The 25400-nt window shown below is 45.5% G+C and overlaps 1 protein-coding gene across 2 annotated transcripts in view; it reads left to right on the top strand.

Annotated features, from left to right (window-relative positions):
• The window catches only part of Arfgef2 (ADP ribosylation factor guanine nucleotide exchange factor 2), an 83060-nt gene that overhangs the window by 3959 nt on the left and 53701 nt on the right, over positions 1-25400 (top strand). For both annotated transcript variants that reach the window (XM_041670220.1, XM_041670219.1), the window contains exons 2-6: positions 12690-12720; positions 13324-13447; positions 19806-19952; positions 21118-21297; positions 21658-21913. In XM_041670220.1, the coding sequence (XP_041526154.1) occupies positions 12690-12720; positions 13324-13447; positions 19806-19952; positions 21118-21297; positions 21658-21913 (738 nt within the window). The remainder of the gene's footprint in view (positions 1-12689; positions 12721-13323; positions 13448-19805; positions 19953-21117; positions 21298-21657; positions 21914-25400) is intronic.

Raw genomic sequence — 25400 nt, 5'->3', positions numbered from 1 at the left:
CAGGGCTGTATCTCATGTCTGTGAGAAGCTCTGAGCCTTCTGGGATTCAAGATCATCTGGGTTCAAATCATCTGCCTTTACTTGCCATGTTTGGTCTTAATCTTCCACATTTGCCAGGGTTACTGTTAAGGTGAAGTTAGCTGGATGCTCAGCAGATGCATGCTGCCGTGATTGTTACTTCAGAATCTAAGCACCCTGATGTGGTGCTTTTAGCCTTGGTTAGGTCTTTCAGGAGTCACTTATTGATCTGCTTGGTTTGTAGATAAAATAAATGAATGTAATTATGGGACCAGAGAGCTGGCTTTAGCTGTTAAGGAGTGTTAGGATGCGGACTGCCTTTGCAGACCTGGGCTCTAGTCCTATTACTCACATGGTGGCTCACAACAAACTATGGGTGCCAAGAGATCTAACATCCTCTTCTGCCTCTGTGGGCACACACATGGTATACATATCTACATGTAGACAAACACTCATCCAAATAAAGTAAAAATAAATAAATCTTTTCTAAAAATATGTGATTACAAGATGGATAGGCTATGCTTGGTACAGCGTTAACTTGCTAAGTGCAGTGAAGACAGGAGTTGTATCTTATAAAAGCAGGGATGATCAGGTGGAACAAGATTGGAGTGACCTAATGAGTCATCTCTCTAAATATCAAACACATAGATGGCGATCCAAATTGGGGGTGGTGTCCTTCTAACTCTGTCAGGAGAAAACAAGAGCCTGTGAGAGTATTCTTCACCCAGGGACATTGTTGCTTTGACTCTTTAATGATGCCTGGATTGCGTTAATAAGCTCCAACCTTTCAGCCCTCAATTGGAGAATTTAATGCCATTCTTAAAGCCTTCCTTTTATAATTGTCTTACTTAGGGCCCCTTTCTCGATGATGTCTCTATATTTCTGTTCTTAAATTGTATGACATTTGGAAGGTTGACCAAAAGGAATAAAAAAATCTTAAGTGTTTTTAAATTGAATATGGAAAGATTTATCTACAGTTTAACTGGATCATCCTAACGATCCTCCCTTCTGTGTATGTGTGAGAGATAGACTATTTAATAATTTAGTATGCAGAAAGTACTATGAAAGGGTCAAGGTGTTCTGTAAATGCTAACTGTCATGCTCAGTCATCGTGAAAATCTAAGAACAAATGTGTATCTGTTTTTCATATAAAACTGACTCTGTAGTTACGTGTCTTTGAAAACAGTCTTACACTGGTGACGTTTCAATGAAGAGATTGTTTTCTGTAGCTGAATTCTGAGATACATTTGAAAGCTTATGGTCAAAATGATCTCTTTCTTTTTTTTTTGAGACAGGGTCTCTCTCTGTGTAGCTCTGGCTGTCCTGGAACCCACTCTTTAGACCAGGCTGGCCTCGAACTCACAGAGATCTTTTTACCTCTGCCTTCTGAGTGCTGGGATTAAAGGCATATGCTACAAAAAAATCTTTTCTCTCTGTAGCATTTTACTCTGTCTTTGTTGTGTTGGTAGGTGGTTTCATATGAGCATCATTGAGCTAGCTTTTTCTGATTCGTGATGTCTGTCTGCATCAGCCACATTGAGCTCTGTCCTACAGAATGATGACTGTTTGGGATACCTGTGCAGTGGGAAACAAAAGAGAGTGGTTTGCCCACAGCTACACAGTGGGTGGACAAAGGAAGCTGCAGCTCCCATTTATTTAACCTGTGGAGGATGAAGTCCAGTCTCAGGCATGCTGATTTCTCTGTTTAATACCAGAGTTTAGAGACTTGTGGGTCACGAGTGGCCATCCATTGAGCTATTTGAGTGGCACACTGCAGGGGAAAGGCAGACTGGTGTGGGAGGAGGTGTGGGAGGAGATGGGGAGATAGTAAGCACAAGCAGGGCTTTCTCCAGGGTTAGCTGTACTGTGAAGAGGACGAAGGAGAGGTGGCCTGTGGGTGGGTCTGTTGGTTTGTTGGTTGAGCTTGTTTAAATGTCATTCAGAAGAAGCAGTTACCAGATATATTTATAAGCTCTAGCTGTGTAGGAATAGTCAGTATTTAGGCCTAGAGATGTGCTCAGTGCAGTGTTTGTCTAGCATGTGCGAAGTCCTATTCACAGCACAAAAATCCTCTTGTCACTGTTAGGAAGAACCTTAAGCGTGAAATTTGAAAAATGTTAAAAATACTGCAGCTTGCTTAATATAGCATATACCTGTAATTCCAGTATTCTGGAAGCTGAGGTGGGAATATCATGAGTTGGAAGCCATGCTCTCCTATCTATTGAGATTCTGTCTCAGAAATGACATTTGATGCATCAGGGTATACACCTCTAATCCCAAAACTTGAGAGCCAGAACAGAAGGTTGCTGTAGTTTGAGGCCATTTTGATTTACAGAGTGAGTTCTGTACTAGCCCAGGTTCTATGACAAACTTTTATCTCAAAATCCAAAAATAGAATAACTAATTGAAACTGTTTAGAACAAAGCCTTCAATTTTAGTAAATTCTGGTGTTTGGATTAGGAAGTTTGTCTACAAGTGATATACTACATTAAAAACTGTACTGGAAGCTGGGAGGTGGTAGTGCAAACCTTTAATCCCAGCCCTTGGGAGGCAGAGACAAGTGGAACTCTGAGTTAGAGATCAGCTTGTCTACAGATCGAGTTCCAGGACAACCAAGGCTCTACAGAGAAACCTTGTCTTCAAAAACCAAAACAAAACCTGAACTGGCAAGGCTCATGGCCTCTACAGATTACTCTTTAAAACAAACAACTGAACAAACAAAAAGACCAAGATAGGTAGTGCTTGCCCTTAATCCCAACACTAAGGAGGCAGAGGCAGACTGTAAGTTTGAGGCCAGTGTGGTCTACAGAGCAAGCTCCAGGACAGCCAAGGATACATAGAGAAATCCTGTCTTGAAAAACAAACAAACAAAAAGCTAAAAAAAGAAAAAAGAAATAAAGAAAAGAAAAAAGAAACCAAAACATAGGAAACTGAATTGGTGGCTCATTGGTTAAAACCACAGACTGTAAGAGGACCTGGGTTTGACCTACATGGGTGGCTCATAGTCATTTGTAACTCCAGATCCAGGGGATCAGATGTGCTCTCAGTACCTTGCACATACATTGTGTGCAGAAACCCATACATACAAAATAATAAAATAACTTAAAATATAAACTTCCATTTTAAAAAATAGATTTATTTTATTTTTATTGTGTGTGCACATGTATGTGTATAAGTGCCTGTGAAAGTTAGACAAGATTACCAGATCCCCTGGAAGAAGAGTTATAGGTGCCTGTCATGGGTGGGTGCTAGGAACAAAACTCATATCTCTACAGGAGTGGAATGTGCTCTTAACTGCTGAACCATCTCCCCAGCTTCCTGCAGATTACTCTTTGTTGAAAAGTTTTATAGCATTTCCAGGAGGGAGCTCACCTTAGAGCAACAGCAGCTGAACATTGTGTTGTGTTGGTAATTAAAATGTATGTCAAGATCGGTGGGAAAGGCTGACCCTTTGCTTATACAAGTAAGCTAATCTAGCTTCTTGGTGCCTTGTTTCTGAGATGAGAATATCTACTGAGCCGGCTGAAGTGTGCTAGCGCAGCTAGTGCCATGAAGAAGGGGCACAGACAGGAGCAGGTGGTGACCTGCTGTTTCTCAGGCCTGTGTGGCCAAGGAGGAGGACCTGGGTGCTCACCCTTCTGACTCATGAGTTGGTCTGTAGAGCTCAGGACTCTGGCTGAGCGAATGAATCCAGACCTGTGATCTGTACTTGTAAATCTTGGAAGAGTTAAGGCAGTGCTAGGGCGATTACAGAGAAGAACAGACCTGTGAGAGCGTGTGCTTAATCACAGGATGCTAAGTCTTAAGTAGCTCTGGCGGGTTTCCTTATCATGGCTCTCTGCAGGTGCAAGTGACCCACCAGGAGACTGCTTGGTCTCCTTTCCAATGAGGTTAGCTTAGAAAATAGTTTCACATTTGCTGATTCACTCTTGGGCTCTTTCTGCCAGGCTAGTCTTAGTTAGCGTGCATTATAGGTTTTATGGTTTATGGGGAGAACAGGCCTTCTGTGATGGGATGTAAAGGATTTCCACTGCCAGGCACTGGTGACTCACACCTTTAATCTCAACACTCAGGAGGCAGAGGCAGGCAGATCTCTGTGAGTTCGAGGCCAGCCTGGTCTACAGAGTGAGTTCCAGGACAGGCTCCAAAGCTACATAGAGAAACCCTGTCTCCAAACAAACAAACAAAAAAGGCTTTTCCCCTCAGTGCTAGGGAGCTGTCTCTGCATATCTGTTGCAGTTTATTTTGTTTTCGTCTGTTGTCCAGACAGTCTGACTTTCGTTTAGAGGGATGTCTTGGGATCATGATGCCAGAGGAGTAAAATAAACAAGGGAATAAAATAAACTGTGCTCTGGTGCAGTCAGAGTCACACCCTCTGGGCCATGCTAGCAAGAAGCCTGCCGTTTCAGAGCACTGGACACTGTCTTGAGTGAGATCTGAATGATGAATGCAGACGCAGAGGTTGGGTGGGAGGTACTTCAGGAGAGGGACCAGCCTAAGAAAAGGCTTTGTGACAGAGCAGCATACGGCTGAGGCACAGTATACTTGGGAGTAAGGCAGGAGAGGCTGGTCAGAGACCCATAGGATCATGATCAAAAGCAGTGGGGTTACATGGAAGAGCCCGAAACGGGAAATGTGCTGGCACAGTCAGGCTTGTGTTTTGAAGTCTCTTTGACCAGTGTTCACATATTACAGAGAGGTAAAGGGATTGCTTGGGATCAACTAAGAGGCAGTTAGCATCATGTTGGTGAGTGGGTGGGTGGCTTGGGCTGATGACAATGCAAATAGAGCTAAGTGGATGGATTGTTGGCCTGCCTGAAAAGTAGAGCTAAGGTAATCTGATGACGAGTTGGCTAAGGGCATAAGAACTGGAGTTGTTCATCCAGCTCCAGATTGCTGACTCAGTGATCTGAACTATCAGATGGAAAGAGGGAAGACCATATGGGCAGGAAGAGGGGGTAGATTCATCTGAGCTGGAACCCAGATCTGCCTTTGGACTTTCATTAGTCAGTGTTTCATTGCTGTGGCAAATGTCTTAGAGGAATAGGTTAAAGGAGGAAAACTTTGGGTCATGGTTTCAGAGGCTTCAGACCGTTTGTGGCTAGTTTCATTGTTTTGGGTCCGAGGTGAGGCAGAGCATCAGGGTAGAAGGATGTGGTGGGTTAAGAGCTGGCCAGGAAGGTGAGAGAAACAGAAACAGGCACCAGGAAGAAGCCAGCCTTCAGAGGCACATCCCTGAGTGATCCACTCCCTCCACTGGCCTCCAGCCAGGCCCACTTTTGATGGATGAACTCACCAGTGATTAACCTATCGTGCAGTTAGCACCTTCACGAGCTAATCACCTCTCGGTGTTTGGCTCTACCATCTGTGGACCACGTCTTTAAAACTTGGCCCTTTGGAGGACATGCTATATACAAACTATATCTAGCATCATCCTGTTAGACACCTGAAATCAAGGAAGTGACTGCATAGATAAGCCTGAGATCCCTAAGAGGCCTGGTCTAGAGACTGGAGTCTGTGGGTGGGGGCCTAGTGTGAGGACCTCCAGCTCTTCCTGCCTGGGCAGAGGGAGCTAGAGCAGAAACTGGTGAGAAGCACAGGGCAGATGCAGAGAAAAATTCTGGGTGCTGAGGGAGGCCAGTCAGATGGAGACTGGAAGCATGCTTATCAGGTTAGGGACATGTGGTCACCGGTGGCCTCTTGAACTGTTGGGTGGGGTGCTGCAGGTGGAATCCTTGTGGTCAGAAGTAAGTGTGGGAGATGAGGAAATAGAGTGAGCGCAGGCTTTGTTTGGGCTGCTGTCAGGGGGAGGGTGGCCCATGGAAGGCTTAATTCTTTTCTTTGGTTTTGAAGCAATCTTGCTATGTAGTTAGTGGTGGTGGGCCTGGTACTTGTGACGGTTCTTTCTCAGGCTCCCGAATGCTGGGATTAAAGGTGTATGCCGCCACCACCCGACTTAGTTTTCTTTCTTTAAGGTAGAAGATGCTTAGAATTTTTTCTTTTTATTTATTTATTTATTTTAGAATAATCTTTTCTCATTTTACATATCAATCCCAGTTCCCACTCCCTCCCCTCGTCCTACTCCCCCCACCTTTTACCCCCCCCCCCCCCATCCACTCCTCAGAGAGGGTAAGGCTTCCTTCCCATGGGAGTCAACAGAGTCTGGCACATCGCTTTGAGGCAGGACCAAGGCCTCTCCCCTCTATATCTAGGCCGAGCAAGATATCCCTCCATAGAGAATGGGCTCCAAAAAGCCAGTTCATGCACTAGGGATAAATTCTGGTCCCATTAGACACTTGGAATTTTCTAAATGTCATTGAAAAGGGATCCACAGAGGGAGAGGTTAAATAATACAGGAAAGGAAAAGAATGATTTGCACAGGTGTTGAGCACACACAGAGGGCCTGCTTCTGTCTGCTGTACATTCTCGTGGGCATTGTGGACGGGCTTGTCGTAGGGTTTCTCCCCTGCTGGGGAAGCGGGTGTAAAGGAGCTGACACATAGTGTGTCAAGGGTGACCAGCACTCTGAAGAAAGATGAGAAGAGGAAACCAGAGTGAAACAGAAAGGGTTAGGGAGCTTCGGAGCAGGGTGCTACCAGGTGGCAGTTGTTAATGATGCTGAGAGGCCTTTTAGAATGGTAACGTGATCCTAGGACTAAAGGAGAGCCCTGGGATATGGTTGGGGTGGAGGGTGGTATCCAGAGTTATCGTGGATGGGGAGGCCAGAGGGGTGACTGGAGTCAAATCATAGAGGCCTGGCAGCCATAAGGATTCTGAGCTTACTTGTTTTTTTGTTTTTTATTGAGAAAAGGAAGAAAAAAAATAACAAGTTTCCACCTCCTCCCAGCCTCCCATTTCCCTCCCCTTCCTCCCACCCTTCTCTCCCTCCTCCCACTCCTCTCCCCCTCCCTCTCCAGTCCAAAGAGCAGTCAGGGTTCCCTGCCCTGTGGTAAGTCCTAGGTCCTCCCCCCTCTGTCCATATCTAGGAAGGTGAACATCCAAACTGGCTAGGCTCCCACAAAGCCAGCACATTGCATAGGATCAAAACCCTGTGCCATTGTCCTTGGCTTCTCATCAGCCCTCATTGTTCGCCATGTTCAAAGAGTCCAGTTTTAACCCATGCTTTTTCAGTCACAGTCCAGCTGGCCTTGGTGAGCTCCCAGTAGATCAGCTCCACTGTCTCAATGGGTGGGTGCACCCCTCGTGGTCCCGACTTCTTTGCTCATGTTCTCCCTCCTTCTGCTCCTCATTGGGACCTTGGGAACTCAGTCCAGTGCTCCAGTGTGGGTCTCTGTCTCTATCTCCATCTATCACCAGATGAAGGTTCTATGATGATATGCAAGATATTCGTCAGTATTGCTATAGGCTAGGGTCATTTCCGGTTCCCTATCCTCAGCTGCCCAAGGAACTAACTGGGGACCTCGGCTTGGGCTCCTGGGAGCCACTCTAGGTTCAAGTCTCTTGCCAACCCTAAGGTGGCTCCCTTAACTAAGAATTATGCTTCCGTGCTGAGCTTACTTTGTACTATGGGAAAGAGCTGAGCAAATGAGGGCCATTGGCTCCTCTCTGTGAGGCACTTCCCACATTGTTTACTTCCTTGCTGCAGCAGGCAGCTTCTGAAAGGAAGAGTTTGTTTCGGGTTTGATGTCTAGTGCATTGATTGTTTCAGAAGCTCGAGGCTCTGGTCATATGTCCACAACCAGGAAGCAGAGAGCAGTGGTTGCTGATGCTTAGCTTTCTCTCTGTCTCTCTCTTCTCCACCAGGACTCCAGTCTATAGAATGGTACTGCCCACAGTTAGGTAGGTCCTCCTGCCTCAGCCAGCCTAATGTAGGCAGTCTCTCAAGTATGCCCAGAGGCTTGTCTACTATGTGATTCTGGATCCCGTCAAGTTGACAGTATTAACTGTCACACACTCTAAGACAGTTCTTCTGACTGCTGTGTAGAGAAGAGCTATAGGGTGGGAGAGAGGGAAAGGAAAAACCAGAAGCAGAATAATTAGGCAATTAAGTGTGGCGGTGATGGGACCTTGTGGTGAGAAGTGGTCAGAGTGACTAGTCCTGAGAACATAAAGTCCCCAAGGAAGCAGGTAGGCTTGGGTGCCTCACCCCCACACAAGGGGATCAGAGGGTGGGCACAGGCAGGTCCCTTTGTAGGCTTACTAACAGGAAGTTGAGGGAGTCTCTTGTGATAGCGTCTAACTTCTCTGTGAAGGAGAGGCTGCTACCCCAGCTGTGAGGGAAGGCTGTCATGATGGCAGTTAGTGAGAGAGACCAAGGAGAGCAAAGTATGGTGCAGAAACAGGATGGGAGGGACAGGCTGACAGTATTCAGGCTCTCTCTGAGTCTGGTGATGGCAACATCATAGACCAGCATGTTGTTGGATGTCTGCTTAGGTGGAGACAGGTCACCAGAGGGTGGAATTGTGCCAGACATTGAGACTAGAGGTCAGACGTCATGGCTGCAGAGTGCCTCATCCGACAGCAGTTCTGCTGAAGGGCTCCACCTGGAAAATGTAGGAAGAGGAAAACTGAAGGATCAGTCATGGGAAGGTCTGGCAGGCCACAGTACGTTCCTCTGGGAGCATGTGGATAGGTGGGCTAGCTGAAAGGAGAGGAGGGCATGTACAGAGGCTAGCAAGGAGCTGAAAGTGTCCCAATTCCTCACAGTACCAAGCTTCAGAGTGTGACCAGCCATTGTAGGTGGATTTGGGGTGGAGGAACAGGTGGTTGAGAGAGACTTAAAGGGGGACAGGACTGATTAGGATAGCAGGGATGTGTGGCTGTCCTGTTAGAAGAGATGCTCTGGGATCTGAGGGCACTGGCTGATGATGGACTTGGGCAGGGTTGGATGTGAGGATTGTGATGGTCATTGTTGGGAAGGAGAGTGTAAGCCTGCTGCCAGGTTGCTAGTAAATGGAGGTGTTGTTTCTGGAGGTAATGGCAACACCCAGAAATGATCTCTGGGGAGTTCTGTGTCTTTCTAGCTGCAGCTGCTCTAGCTCAGCCCTGTCTCCTTCTCTGCAACCTGCTCATTTACTGCTGCTGGTTGCCAGTTTTTCAACTGGGAGATGCAGTGGTATTAGCATGTGGAGGAGTGAAGTGCAGGGGTGAGAGTCCCACCAGCTGCTCTCTCTCCCTGTTATCCTCCTGTCATCTTTTTAAGTGGGTGGGGTTTGTGTGCCCTGGATTGGGTGGCCTGCTAAGAGGTCCCCACTGAAAGGACTGTGGGCTTCATATATGTCACACTGGCTGATGAATGGATCTTGTTTGCCACCCTGGGTTGCAGAGTACACAGCATTGTTGCTAGTACTGGTAGCAGCTGTCCCAAGTATTCTTTCAGGGCACTACAGAGTGTGCATTCCCATTGGCTTTTGATTTAAGGTAAGAGCTAAAGTGACACTGGCCACGTGCTATGTGCCTGCTCTGCCCCTGTCACATTGTGGCAAGACTTCTTTCCTGAGGTGGCTCATACAGTTAGCTGCACTCAAGTCATCTTGCAGTCTCTGGGGTCTTGGGCTGCTTCTTGTCATCCAAAATTTTTTCTATAGGAAGTCAAGGTTCAGGGGGTTTGATGTCACTCAGCTGACAGGTTTGACCTTGTCTGGCTTGGTACCTGGCTGTGTTTGAATCTTACACTCAGACTGTCAGTTTGGTTCTACCCCACACTTGCCCTGGTTCCTTATTCTCCCTCTTTTTAATGAGAAAACAGTTGTGTTTTCTAAATATACCCAGAACTTGTCTTAGCCAGAATCACAGTATGGCATATCCAAGGCCTGTCTGAGTCAGAACCATATTATATTCAGGGTCCACCTCTCAACTGGAATCATGGCATATCCAAGGCCCATCAATCAGCTAGAACCATGGTATATCCAGGGCCCATCAATCAGCTAGAACCATGGTATATCCAGGGCCCATCAATCAGCTAGAACCATGGTATATCCAGGGTCCATCAGTCGGCTACAACTATGGTATATCCAGGGCCCATCAGTCGGCTAGAACCATGGACACCAGAACCGTTTCTTGGACATGTCCAGCCTGTGAAAAAGGCTCTGGCAGCCTGTTTGCTGCTGCTTCTCTGTCTGGATGATTTGCACATGGACCCAGCACTCTAACTGGCCTGTGTAATTATCTCTTGGCTAACCTTGCCTTCTGTCCTGCCTTCCTCTTTACACTCATGGCCAGTCTAAGTTGCCCCGTGGTAGGCAGGCTCAGGAGCTTCCTGCTTCTGCAAAGGTATTGCACTGTCTGTGCCATGCTGTGCTCTTGTGCTGAGTGGACAGAATTTCAGGGCGGTTTTTCTTCAACAGAAGTCATTTAGGAAGTGCAACAATTCCTAATTCTTAACACTTAAGGGTCAAATTAAAAGTCTGTGATTGCGGGATTTGCATCTGAGATTTGCTTTTTGTTTTCGTTTGTTTGTTTGTTTGTTTTGGGGACATGATCTCTGTACCTAGCCCTGGCTGTTCTGGAAGTCTCTGTGTAGACCAGGCTGGCTTCAGATTCACAGAGATCCACTTACCTCTGCCTAAATTCTGAATTAAAGGTGTGCACCACCATGCCCAGCCATTGGAGATTTCTTGAACTCCCTGGTAGCATTTGCTCATGGGAGAGGCTCATGTTTCCCTAGGCTGCTGCAGCATATATGCCAGTGGTTAGGGTGCTTGCTGTCCATGGGAGGCCGGAGACTTCCCTAGCACTTTAGGGAAACCAGAGTGTACTTTTACCCTGGTCCTGATGGGAAAGGTGACTGGGAGATTCCATACCTGAGTTGTAAACCAGCTCTAGTTTATTTTTTTTATAGTTTACAGATTAATTCTCAATGCAAGCTTTGTGAGCTGGGGACATATGAGCTTATGAACATGGGCTCTCTAGACTGATTTCCTGGATTCATCCCTCCTCTACCTGAACCTTCTCTGGCTTTTGTTTGCTAATCTAGGATTTATACAGAGTCTAGTCTTGTATCCTGGCCTGCTTTGCTTGTTGCTCTTTAGCTGAGCCACACTGGACTTGAGCAGAGGACCTGGCTTTGATTCCCAGCACCCACATGATGGCTCCCAGCAGTCTGTAACTCCAGTTGCAGGGGATTTTTTGCCCTCTTCTGGCCTTTTTGGACATCAAGCGTGCCTGTGGCCAGATATATGTGCAGACAAACACTCATACACATGAAAGAAGAAGAAAAAAATAGGGAAAAACCGGAACATGGGCCAGCACGATGACTCATCAGGTGAAGGTGCTTGCTGCCAAACCTGGTGATCTAAGTTCAATCCCTGGGACTCACTTGGTAGAAGTAGTGAACAGACAACCAATAGTTGTTCTCTGATTTTTCACATAGACACTGTTGCCATTTCCCCCAATTAACTGAATATAAAACATCACTACTCCACTATTTAGATTGTTGTACTAAGAGCAGCGGGCTGCTTCCCGCCACCCGGCTAGCTTTATACCCGAAATAATTACACGGAAACTGTATTCTTTTAAACACTGCCTGGCCCATTAGTTCCAGCCTCTTATTGGCTAGCTCTTACATATCGATCTAACCCATTTCTAATATCCCTGTAACACCACGAGGTGTCTTACCAGGGAAGATCTTAACCTGCGTCTGTATCCGGTAGGAGAATCATGGCGACTCCTTGACTCAGCTTCTTTCTCCCAGCATTCTGTTCTGTTTACTCCGCCTACCTAATTTTATGTCCTGTTAAAGGGCCAAGGCAGTCTCTTTATTTAACCAATGAAATTAACACAAGCCAGAAGACTCTTCCCCCATCATTAGATAACTTCCGATATTTGCCTTGTTTCAGTACTCTCTTATCCTGTTTCCAGTCTTCTGTGTATGGTTTTTTGCATAGTTAGATGTTTTTTTTTTCATGGTTAAATGTTTTGTGTTAATTATTTTACCATACACCTGCTTTGCAGAGAAGGTAGATTGTAGGCCACAGAGCCATGACCTGGGTTCAAATTCTGACTCCCCCAGTTTTGTTTTTGGATTTTTTTAGATAGGGTTTTGTGTGTGTGTGTGTGTGTGTGTGTGTGTGTAAGCCTTGACTGTCCTGGAACTCACTCTGTAGACCAGGCTGGCCTCGAACTCACAGAGATCTCCCTGCTTCTGCCTCCCAAGTGCTGGGTTTAAAGGCGTGTGCCACCACCACCCTGACAGTTACCCCCAGTTCTTAACATGGGGGAAATTCTCTGTTCTCACTATGTCTGAGTTTCCTCGTTGAAATCTTCATTCTCACTGGAGGGAGTTTGCTCAGGGACTGCTTGGTATTCAGGACTGTGAGGGAGCATGCTAGTAGCACTCCATAGGCTGAGGCAGGAGGATTCTGAATTCCAAGTTAACATTGACTGCATAAAAAGACCTTATCACAAAGCACACGCAGGAGACGAAAGTGCTGCTGTTATCTAGTGGGTAGAGGCATGCACAGGATGGCTTCAGGGTGTCAGTAGTGCCCACCTACAGGGTCCTGTGGGTGTTAGGTGAACTCATACCTAGCACAGTAACTCCCATGGGCTGGCAGTTGCTGCTGTGATAAGTCCTTGATTCACTTTATAGCATATTTGAATGTTGCATAGTCTCATAAGTACTCTTTCCAGTGGTTTCCAGATGCCTGTAGCAAATCTTCCTTTTCTGTAAGTATTACATGCTCCTAATATGCTTTTTCTTCTTCCACCAGATGAAATTAAAGCAGAAATAGAAAAGCAGAGGTAAGCAGCAGTGCTTCCTCCTTTTGGGAGTACTGCAGGTGGCGGCCATGGGAACCCCATCCACGCATGTTTACTCTTATATTTAAAGGGACAGCACACCCCCTGTTAGCACGTGCTCGCATGGGTGGAACTCCTGGTCTGGGCAAGTGACTGGCCCGGGGCTTGTGGGCTTGTGTACTTGGAGGGAGGTTAAAGAAGGTCAAGTTGATGCCTTTAACCTTCTCTTGAGAAGGAGGCAGAAGCCTTGTCCTGTGTGTCGAGGGGAAACTTGCACTGGTGCCTGCTCCTTATCTTGATGGTGGGAGTCATAGTTTAGAAACCTGGCTCTGGCATGGCTGCAGCAGTGTCAGACCATGATGCCAGTGAGTCCGTTATGAGTCAGAGCTCTTGCTTTCTACACATGCCATTCTGGAGTTTTCTTTCTTGGGTTACATGTATTCAGCTCGTAGCAACCCCAAGATGGAGCTTGGAGTACTTTGAGCTGAGTGCTTACAAGCAGAGTGGGAAAATAGAGTAAGGTGGAGAGAAGTGAGCTTTTTTTTCCTTTCTTTTTTATTTTTATTTTTTTTCATTTTTCCTTTCCATCCTTTCCTGCTTTTCCAGGCTTGGTGCTGCAGCTCCGCCAAAGGCAAACTTCATTGAAGCCGACAAGTATTTCCTTCCATTTGAGCTGGCCTGCCAGTCCAAGTCTCCCCGGGTGGTCAGCACATCCCTGGATTGCTTGCAGGTACCACATGTAAACTTGGTGCAAGGGGCCCTTCAGAGCCACAGGCTCTTCTTACCCATAGCCATGCTGCTCTGGCACCGAGGATGCCCTTGGAGGTGGTGGTGCAAAAGCGTTCAAATCTTCCTTTGTGAAGGTCTCGTGTTGGTGGGAAGGGGTGGATCTGTGTTTGGTTACAATACACATTTCCCCAGAAGTGTATTATCTGTAGGTCGATTGTGTTTGATATATACGGGCATATGATGTGCTCCCAGCCTCATTGTTGATGGCATTGATGTGCAGGATCAGTATGCGTAGAAACAGGTACAGTCACACCTGATTATTTGTGGTAGTTCCGAGCTACAGTCTCTTTGAACATCAGCTAGCCAGCCCTGAGAAATGAAGGCTTGGGTTTCCCAGGTCTCCAGTTTGGGCCAGCTGATAAGTCTATAACTTCATTTTCTGTACATCTATTTAAGGATACCTCTTAATGTGTACCATTGGCTCATTAATGTTGAATCCACAGCCAGAAGCATTGAGAGCACTCTTGAACCAAGTCTAACACCTACAGTTCTAAGGCAGCCCCAGCCTTCTTGCTCCTTAATGCTAGGAAGCGCTTTCTCACGCGCTAGGGGGGCATTTTCAAGAGCATAAAGAGCAAGCGTGTGAAAACCCTGCAGTAAAAACATGACAGAAAAAACAGTGAATACCTGAAAGAAAGCAGTGTCATCTTGTCCTCTGCTATGATTCGGGGTTGTCATTGTCCTCCAAGTGACCACAGAAGTCCCACCCTTCTGATTTGGGGGCTTTCAGATACGTTGAGTGAGGAGTCAGTGAGCGTATTTGAAAGCAGCAGGCTGAAAATGAGGATTGAGTGCAGTTAGAGTTCCATGGTGTCCTCAGATGATCTCCAGCTGCTAAGGACATCGAAATGTAGAAGTGGGGAGCCTGTCTGACAATGTCATAAGAGATGGGACAGCGGGCTGGAGACATGGCTCAGAGGTTAAGAGCATCGCCTGCTCCTCCAAAGGTCCTGAGTTCAATTCCCAGCAACCACATGGTGGCTCACAACCATCTGTAATGGGGTCTGGTGCCCTCTTCTGGCCTGCAGGCATACAGATAGAACATTGTATACATAGTAAATAAATAAATAAATATTAAAAAAGAGAGAGAGAGAGAGAGAGAGAGATGGGACAGCTCAGGTGCCTTAGTTCCTAAGCCGTACTTTTTGATTTTTGTTTTTCTAGATTAACCCAGGTTCCTGACCACCTCTTAGCTTAGTGGGCAGTCCTGCCAATGCAGAAGTATTGGCTGTATCCTGGAGCTGTGAACAGATGCTGTTAGGGTTGTCTAGAGAGTGTGTTAAAAGGGCCGTGAAGCCTCATGAATGCCCACATTTCTTGAGAAAGAATGTTATAGTTCTGTCAGCCAAGGCAAAGAACTGCAAAGTGGCAGGGCATACCACGTTTTTGGCCATCCTCGATCTAGTATTCACTCAGTTAATCTCTTTTCTTTAATATGCATACACTTTAGAATTGATGACAGGGTTTTTCCCCCACAAAAGCTCTTCTTCCAAATGAAAAACTATTTCTTTCATTCCAGATAATTCTGTACAGATTGTCCCATGTGAAGCATCTAATGAGCCAAGAATTCTTAAATAGCAGGCTCAGTCCTACTTCTGTCCTAAGATATTTGATGCTGTGAATGTCTCCCAAGGAAATCTGACATATTTTAATTTTAGTTGTTTCTCCCCATGACAAGGTTTAGTTTGGGAACTGATCCTGATGGCTAACACATCGATGTCCTGAGACATTGATAGCTCACACCCTTCACAGGGCTCTCTCTCGCCTCAACCCACCCTTGGCCCAGGTACCTCATTTCCATCACCTGTTTAAGCTTCGCAAAAACCCTCTGAGGTGTCCGTTTTCATTCTTGTTTAGAGTCAAGGAATCTGAGGCTTAGCTAAAAAGGTGGCTAGTCAAGCTCAAGATCGCCTGCCCTCTAAGTAACAGGGTTGGTGGGTATGTAGGACTTTATAACACACACTTAAGATCTTATTGAAAGCAGGCTCTGTGGATAGTTTTGTTGGAGCACAGTGTGTCTCAGTTTGGGCTATGATAACTGAGCCCTATAGAACTCCAGCTCTCTCATAGCTTCAGAGGGTGAGCAGTCCAAGTTGAAGGCCCTGGCTGATTTGGTGAGGACTTTGGCTCAACTTGTAGACTGCCATATTCTCACTGTGCCCTAGTGTGTTAGAGTACCAGCTAGCCCTCTGGTTTTTTCTTATAAAGCACAGAGGCCATTGTGAGGACCCCACACTGGTCACTGGGTTCTGGGACTAAAATATATGGATCTGGGAAACTGGAGAGATGGCTCAGTAGTTAAGAGCACTCACTGACTGCTCTTCCAGAGGACCTAGGTTTAATTCCCAGCACCCACATGACAGATCACAACTGTCTCTAAATTCCAGCTCTAGGGAACCAGAAACCCATGGCCAAACACTAATGCACATTTTAAAAAAAAAATATGGATCTGGGGAACATAGCTTCCAGTCATAGCAACACAGAGATGCATGTTTATTTGCTAATCTGAGGCTGCTCTCCCACCACTGACCTGTGTGCTCAGTTCCTGGTCTTCTATGGATAGATGGCTGACTTTGCTCTTTTGATTGTTCGTTTGTTTTTCAAGAAAGGATTTTTTTTGTAGGCCTGGCTGTTCTGGAGCTCACTCTGTAGACCAGGCTGGCCTCAAACTCACCTGCCTCTGCCCCCTGAGTGCTGGGACTACGCCTATCAGCCTTGCTTAGCTGTCACCCTGTGACCTGGCTTTTCAATGATGACATTAGTGTCTTCCTGGAACTCTGTGTGTCCATGATTTCAAACACCTTCATCTCACAGGGAGTCTTGAGGCTTAAGGTGTATGGTTCTCCTTTTGAATGGAATTCTTCAGCATTTAGTAGGTTTACTGGGGTCTCTTTGTTTAGTATGCAGGTGTAAAGTGCACTATCCTTTTATGACTTTAGGAAGTGGATGGGCACCCTGGAAGACTGAATGGCAAGGGAGCTCACCCTCTGCTGCCTTGTCAAGCCTGCTTGACTGGAATTTCCTGGCAGTTGAGGAAACTCATGTCCTGGAAACCAAAGGCCAGAATCTAGGGATGTAGTCTGATTTTGAGAGAAGTGAAGCCAGCTGAAGTTACCTGCACTGTGCCTTATCATTCATTTATCTTGGAGAGGTGACAAGGACAAAGGTGCTTTAGGGTTTGCTTTGTGATAAGCACAGTTGGCATAGTTCTTTCCTGCTGGGAGAAGCCTAGAGACGTCTCTGCTGCAGCTTCTACAATACTAGGAGTCCTGTGCTCCTTTCCTTTTGCACGTAGTGGCCCACACTACCCCAGGGCAGGGCCTGTCTTGACCAAGCCAATGTTTTTCTGGTTGTATATTAATATTTTTTGTATATTAATATTTTTGTAACATAGTTTAGTATATTTTAACTTAAAATTTTAACTTACTAAATTTTGTTTGCTATAGAACTTTTTTTTTAAGAGAACATGGCCATGTATTTTTTTTTTAAATATTTATTTACTTATTATGTATACAATATTCTGTCTGTGTGTATATCTACAGGCCAGAAGAGGGCACCAGACCTCATTACAGATGGTTGTGAGCCACCATGTGGTTGCTGGGAATTGAACTCAGGACCTTTGGAAGAGCAGGCAATGCTCTTAACCACTGAGCCATCTCTCCAGCCCCTGCTATAGAACTTTTAAAAGGTCAAGATAAAAATTAAATGCAAGTTGTGTAGAGGCAGACAGGTGGAGTTCTTTGAGATGGAGGCCAGGTAGGACTACACAGTAAGACCTTTTCTCAAAAGCAATAAGAGCAGTGGAGCAGAGAGATGTCTGGGTGATTAAGAGCACTGACTACTCTTCCAGAGGCCCCAGGTTCAATTCCAACACCTATATGGTGGCTAAAACCATCTGTAACTCCAGTCCCAGGGAATCTGATGCCCTCTTCTCCACAGGTACCAGGCATGTACATGGTGCACAGACATATGTGTAGGCCAAAAAAAAAAACCCCACACATAAAAAATAATAATAAATAATTTTTTTTTCAAGACAGGATGTTTTTGTTCAGTCCTGACTGTCCTGAAACTCACTGTATATACCAGATTGGTCTTGAACTCACAGCGATCTGCCTGTCTCTGCCTCCTGTGTGCTGGGATTAAAGGCATATGACACCACTGCCTGGCCAATAAATATTTTTTTTAAAAATTAGATACAAAATTAGTGCTAGGGTTATGACTCAGCTAGTAGAGTACTTATCTAACTTGCATGCGATTCTGGATTCACTCTCCAGCACAATAGAATGGACATGGTGATGCAAACCTGTAATCCCAGCACTCAGGATATAGAGACTGAAGGATTAAAAGTTCAGGATTGGTGTAGATAAGTCTCTGTTTCAAAAGAAAAAAGATAAAAAGTAGAATGTTGTTTTCTTTAAATCCCAGTGAAGCCCATAGGAAATCATTGGCCTAGATTGTCCTATTTATATCACAGATGTTGTGTTTTAGCTCTTTTTGTTGGTTGGCTTTATGTGTGTTCGTGGTGGGTTGTGCACATGTTTGTGGGTACATGTTGAGGCAGGAGATGATCCTTGAGTTGTTCTTTAGGAGCTGTCTACTTTGAGACAGGGTCTCTCAGTGGCAACTGGGACTCAGTAATAAGGATAGGCTGTCAGGCCAGCAAGCCTCTGGGATCTGCCTGTCTCCACCTCCTGACACTGGAATTACAAGGCCATGTCAACCACTACACTTGGCTTTTTGCTGGGGATCAAATTTAGGTCTTCATGCTTATGTGGCAAGCAAGCACTTCATAACTGAACTGTTTCCCCAGCCCTTAATTAAAGTTAATTATTTAATATTATTATTTTTGAGATAGGATCTCATTATCTATTCCTGGTTAGCATGGAGCTTACTACGTAGTCCAGAGATCTGCCTGCCTCTGCCTTTCAGGTGCTGGAATTCAAAATGTGTGACCATCATACCTGGCCCTGTTTTTGGTTTTGATACAAGCTCTTGCTTGCTATGTAGCCTAGGCTGGCGTCAAATTCATAATCTTTCTGCCTCAACTTCCCAAGTGCTTGGATTACAAGCCTGTGTAACCATGTTCAATTGAAAGCCTGTTTTCTCTTGTTTTGGTGCTCAGCATGGAACCCAGGTGTGATTCTGAAGCAGCAAGCTACTTTCTGGTCCAGGGACTCTCTTTTCCAACCTTGTTATTTTGGGAGTTGTGACTCATCCGCTCATATCCTAGTGCTCTGACAACTTGAACCCTAGTGTCAAGAGGGAAAAGCACTTGTCCACCTGAAGCCAGCTCTACCCTATCAGGAGCCTGCCCAGCGCAGCAGGTCATGGTGGGAGTGAACAATTCTTGCTTGTCTTCCATTCTACTCACTTCCTTCCAGGAGCCAGAATTAGGCTTGAGCAGCAGAGGGGGCAGACATTCTGTTCCTTCTGTAATCCCATTGTATATTGTGTTTCTGCTTTAAGTCTCTCTGTCTCTCTCTGTCTCTCTCTCTGTCTCTCTGTCTCTGTCTCTCTCTCTCTCTCTCTCTCTCTCTCTCTCTCTCTCTTTATGATACAGGATTTCTCTGTGTATCCTTGTAGACCAGGCTAGCCTTGAACTCAGAGATCCACCTGCCTCTGCCTCCCCAGCACTGCCCGGTTCAAGCCACTCTTAATCTTTTTATGCTTATTGCATGAAGGTGCTTTGTAGCTAGCAGTGAAGAAAGCCACTCAGAAATATTGCAGGCTTCTGCAGGGTGGCCATCGTCCTAATACTGTGGGGGGGGCTCTGTGGGCAACCTCAGCAACACGTGTCTACCTGTGTAGGCAAAGGCAGGAAGCACAGCTACATCTGGAACAGCAGTACATTCACATCCTTACCAGCTCCTGGAAGCACAATGTGCCTTAGAAGCCTGGGCCTTATGGTGGCTGACCTCTAGAATGACCTAGACAGCTGAGAAAAGAACAGATTCTGAGCTTCTGCTCCATAACTTCAGTTCAGTAGGTCTGGGTCAAGGTCCAAGAGACTGCGATTTTACAGGCTCCTCTGCATGAGTCTGAATCTCAGCCAGGTGTAGAGCTCACCCTGACTTTTGTCTCATGGATCTCTCTCTTGCCATGGTCCAGGTCGAGTATAAGGTGCTTTAGGCAGGTAGCCTCTGAAAGGCAGCTCATCCCCTGGCAGATAGCTAGAAGTTCCACTCAGAACAGCTGTGCTTGACTGGCTCCCGGGAGCATCTGCTGCCATATGAACCATCATCCCTCCTGTCTTGTTTAGCCAGGCAGAAACTTGTAACCTTTGTTTTTTCTTTGTGTAGAAACTCATCGCATATGGGCACATCACTGGCAACGCCCCTGACAGTGGAGCTCCTGGGAAGCGGCTGATCGACAGGATTGTTGAAACCATTTGCAATTGTTTTCAGGGCCCTCAGACGGATGAAGGGGTTCAGCTACAAATAATTAAGGTATTTCTGTTTGCAGGGTCTGGGTTTGGGAATGTGGGGTTTTAATTTACCATGTGTTGGTTGGGTGATGTTGAGCTGGAACAGAAGATTTGAAGAGTTACATAGAGCTCCTGTTAGCATCATGACTTACGAGCATGCCATAAGCACAGAGGAGTAGAACCAGGTATGTCCCTAGTAAACAGTCCCACCCACAATGCTCTAATCACCTGTGAACTTAGTTGCTTGAGATTCTCTGGAGATTCTGGGTTCTAGCCAACCATTGCTCTGTAAGTCTTCATTGGTATTCTTAACGCCAGAACCCGCTCCTGTCTTCTTCCCAGCTCTTCTTCCCTGTTCCATGGTTACTGTCAGGAAGGGCTTGGCATGAACTGGTACCACCAGTGTTTCAGGGAATGAGAGGGATGGATAAAGGCCTCCTTCCAGATCTTAGGTCCTGAGTATCTCAGCTGTATGGTAGTGAACTTGTCTTAAATCTTTTTGAACCCAATAGGAAACTGGGAGCCTCGGTACATTGGTACTCATGATTCCTGTGGATGAAGTCAGGGAGTGTGTTTTGTGAGGGAACAGTCTAGTTTTCATTTTAGTTTTTTTTTTAAACCAATATTAGCATTTAGAATTTTCAGGTTTTTGGGTTGTTTTTTTTTTTAACTTTAATTTTTCAAGACAGGGTTTATATGTGTAACCCTGGCCATCCTGGAACTCACTCTGTAGACCAGGCTGGCCTCAAACTAAGAGATTCTCTTACCTCTGCCTCCTGAGTGCTCACTCACATTAAAGGTGTGAGCCACCATTGCCAAGCACTTAGTTTTTTTTTTTTAAAACTAGTCACTAGAACACCTGTTTCATCACAGCTTAATTACTTCAAACGATTACTTAATTTTAGGGAATTAGCAGTTGCTTTTCAAACTCCGAACAATAGGAAACTGGCTCTGGGTATTAATCATCCAGATGATTTTGAAGGACCCCCTGAGAACTGAGAGAAATCAGGCTGAATATGTTGGTACAAATATGTGATCTTAGCACTTGGGGAACAGAGGCAGGAGGGTAGCTGAAAGTTTGAGGCCAGCCTGTATATAACAAGTTTCAGGACACCTCAACTATTCTAGAAAGGTTTGACCAGGGGGAATATGGGCATTCTAGAAGGTGACCATTTCTGCTGTCTCAGGCTCTTCTGACTGCTGTGACGTCCCCACACATTGAAATTCATGAGGGCACTATCCTGCAAACAGTGAGGACATGCTACAATATCTATCTGGCCAGCAAAAACCTCATCAATCAAACCACCGCCAAGGCCACACTTACCCAAATGCTGAATGTCATCTTTACCCGCATGGAAAACCAAGTGGTGAGTGACAGCTGGGCTAGCCAAGTATCCTGCTGATATCAACTCATGCATGTGCAGAGCCACTGGCTCTGGAAGTTTATCCCTTCCTGAGACTTAGATTTTAAAACCAGGGGACAGCTCGAGCATGGATTTTTATAGTTTGGTCCTCACATTCTAAGTCTGCTGAACTGGAGATATAGCTGAGTGGTGGAGCCCTTCCCTATTATATACAGGGCCCTAGCTTTAACCCCAGTGCCCAGGAAAACAGCACAGAAGTTTGATTAGCTTGTTGAAAGTTTTGAAACAATAGGCTGTCGTAATTTTGTTTCTTACTATGATGCCAGAACCATTTAGATGGAATCCTTCTCTGTTGTGCTTTAGTTACAGGAAGCCAGAGAATTGGAAAAACCAATCCAGTCTAAACCTCAGTCCCCTGTGATCCAGGCCACAGCAGGATCTCCCAAATTCAGCCGATTGAAACAGAGCCAGGCCCAGAGCAAACCAACGACTCCTGAAAAAACAGAATTGCCCAACAGTGATCATGCCAGGAATGGCCTAGGAAAAGTAAGCTCAGAAAATGGAGAGGCTAACCAAGAAAGAGGTTCATCATTCTCTGGTTCCACTGAGCCTTCCAGGGGTGAGTGGGCATCCTCCTGGGGTTGTGGGGCACACCAGGAAGTGTGGGCTAGCAGTTAAGGAAACCCCTGGGTGCAGCTTGTCTATTCTGGGCTTTTTCTTGGCCTCCCCTTTTCTATTGACTACATGGGGCACAGCCATTGAGGCCTGATGGACGTTCTGGAATGGAACTGCCTGCTGCTGCTCCTGTCAGCCTTAGCACAGTAGGTGCAGTTTGGGGCCCTTCATCTCCACAGGGAGTTAACTAGGTGATTAATTAGTACTTGGCAGTCTGGTGCCATGCATAGCCCCTGTGAGGAGCTAGGACACCAGATGGGCAGGTAGGTTGATGGCATGGAGACAGCTTTGTTGTCTTCTAGTCATCAAACAAAATTCACTTGATTTTTTTTGTTTGCTTTAATTTTTTTTGTTTGGTTTGTGTGTTTGTGTGCACTGTGTATGAGCATGGCTATGCATGTGCCACAGAGCACCTATAGAGGTTAGACTCCTACTTGTGGGAGTCAGGCTTGGCAGGAGGTCATCTTACTAGCCCTTTGTTTCCATTTTTAAACAAAATAATATGCCAAGATATGGTTATAATCAGATAGTAAATGATTTATTAAGTAAAAAATGGTGATGACCTAGGAATATCTGCATCTCTTCTCGAGCCAGTAGTCTGAACTAGATTCAAAAGCCGTTTTGGCTTTCAAAAGCTTGTGTTCCGGGATGGTTCTAATTCTTCACTCACGGCCTTTGCTCTACATAGTGTATCTGATATGTCTTTTCAGCTGATGTCATCTCTGCTTCAGTCACATGACTGATGATGCCACCGCCACCACCCAGCTTCTTTTTTAAATTATAAAGAAAAAAGTTTTATTTTGACTCACAGTCCTGGACCAAGGTCAAGGATGAAGTCTGGTCTTCTGGTGTTGGCCTTCTTGATGTCTGTCATTATGTGGCATTCTTCTGTATGTTAGCTTCATTCTCCTCATAGTGAATCAGGCTATGCTGTCCAAGTCAGTGCTGTGCAGATGGCGAACCGTATTGTTTTGCCAGTGATGATGGTGGTGGTACCTCTGCCTGTTAGTACAGATGTGCTTTCCCCGACTATTCCCTGTCTGCATGTCACTGACAGTGGGTGTGGAGCCCTTGGATACAGAGCCAAAGGGTGACCCTGCTGCCGTCTAAATGGAAAGTCTGCAATATCGATGTGGAACTTTTACTGTTCTTTTTGGAAATGAGAAGGCTTTAGTGAATTGAAAGTGCTTTCTTTTTGGTTAATTGGAAATTTTCATTATGGATTTAGTTTCTGGGGCCAGAGAAGTGACAGGAATGAGCAGTCCTCCTTAGGAGGGGCATGAGTGCCTTCTCCCAGCACACTCACTCAGAGTGTACAGGTGAAGGGTAGAAGCTTGGGAGCTTGAGGGACTTAAATCCCCACACTGGGAAGCAGGCCAAGCACACCATCTCCAGAGCCTTCACCTTAGGCCCCTATTGAACCTACTTTTGTGCGAAACAGTTCTCTCTAGTCTTTTATTAAAAGAACTGTTTTCTTCTACTTCTCTTCTCTTTCTACTACCACTGCCGCCTCCTCTACCTCTTCCTTTTCCTCCTTTTTTGGGCAGAGTATTACTTTTTAGCTCTGGCTGCCCTGGCACCTACTGTGTAGTAGACCAGGCTGACCTGGAACCTACAGAGCTCCGTCTGCTTTTACCCCACCCCCACACAGGTGCTGGAATTAAAGGGGTTCTTTAATTTGTGATCTTTCTGCTTTAAACGTCCCTGTAGTTAGTGCTGCAGCCTTAACACTCCCCCCGCTCTGTCCCCCCCCCCCAGGCCTGACTTCAGAGATGTTTTTACTGTTGTTTGTTTTGAGACAGGGTCTTTTTCTCTCTTTTTCTCCTGAGACTAGGTCTCACTATGTAGCCCTGGCTGTTTGGAACTCAATATATAAACCAAGCTGGCATCAAACTAACAGAGAACCACCTGCCTCTGCCTCCTGAGTGCTGGGATTATAGGCAGGTGCCACCACCACCCACCCAGCTTTGGCATCAGGTTTTTTAATAGATGCCAGATGTGTTACTTATTGAACAGTCTTTCAGTTAACAATTATTTGTCACCGATTCAAAGGTTTTATGAGCAATTGGCAAGGAAATGACACACACCTGCAAGCCTGCTTCTGTCAGCTATCACTTTATAGCCTCTGGTTACACTGAGCCACCCACGCCTCTGATAAAATGACTACATGTCTCTTGGACATTGACTGTGAACAAGGTGCTGTGCAGCAGATAATACAGCTTAGAAATGATCAACATAATTAATGAAGTCCTAGCATCAGTGTGTTGGAACTAAACAGGAACCTAGAAATACCTAGTCACTGGACAGTGGTGCTGCACACCTTTAATCCCAGCACTCGGGAGGCAGAGACAGGTGGATTTCTATGAGTTTGAGGTCAGCCTGGTCTATGGAGCAAGTTCCAGGACATACTCCAAAGCTATACAGAGAAATCCTGTTTTGAAAAGCAAACAAAAGAAAGAGAGAAAGAAAGAATGAACAAAAAGAAATGCCTAGTCATGGGCTAGAGTGGAGCTCATGGTAAAGCATTTGTCCAATATGTGAGGCCCTGGTTCAGTCCCCCGTACCAGAAGGTGGAAAAGCCAGTTCTGGAATATCTAGCCTTAATATTTACAGATCATAATGTAGATGATTTATGGGCGGTAAGTGAGCAATTTGTATTTTAAAGCAACACACTTTAGCATGTATTGCTATGGTATAATTAGCACCTGCTGCGTTGATATTTGTTCGCTGTTTAAGGTAAATTGAATGTCATTGCATTGTGATGATGTAAGCGGAGCATAAATGGGGCAAAAGTCATGAAGGATGGTGTGAAAACTCAACCAGAGGCTTGGGTAACTGTAATCCAGTCTAAATCATGGTTTTGAGATAGATAAATGAATTTAGAAGATTTTGGTTGTGACTGGGTCATTTCTTAGTTTCCATTCAGGCTCTTTGCTCCATGTGAGTGGATTTGATTATGGGTGTTCAGTGACAGTTGAAGATGAGCATGCTTAGGTTAGCACTGTTCCCCAGAAACGCAAAGACCAAGCTCAGGTCTGGCAGAAGTGGTGGTGAACTGAGAGTCCTCTCTGAGGCAAGCACTCTGACGCTCTTTGTTGTTGCTCATTCAAGATGATGCCTTTGCTTAATACGGTGTTTTCTTTTTTTTTTTTTTAAATTTAATGACACACACCTTTAATCCCAGCACTCGGGAGGCAGAGGCAATACGGTGTTTTCTAACCAGTGATGTCATTTCCATATTCTAGTCAGAGCTTGTTCATTCTGTTCACTCCATAAACACCTCTCTGGGACTAATTTTCTAAAAAAATAAGCAATTAATAGTTAGAGATGTTGGACCCTTTCCAGTTAAACATTTGCCGTTTGGCCGAGTAATCTCATCTGAAATGCAGCCAGTCCTCAAGTGTCAGGTTAGGAGCTCATGCTGAGTTCTA

The sequence above is a fragment of the Microtus oregoni genome, unplaced genomic scaffold (genome assembly GCF_018167655.1).
Source record: "Microtus oregoni isolate MIOR12 unplaced genomic scaffold, Mior012 000020F_ref0000438, whole genome shotgun sequence".
NCBI lineage: Eukaryota > Metazoa > Chordata > Mammalia > Rodentia > Cricetidae > Microtus > Microtus oregoni.
This window is presented reverse-complemented; position numbering and strand designations above follow the sequence as displayed.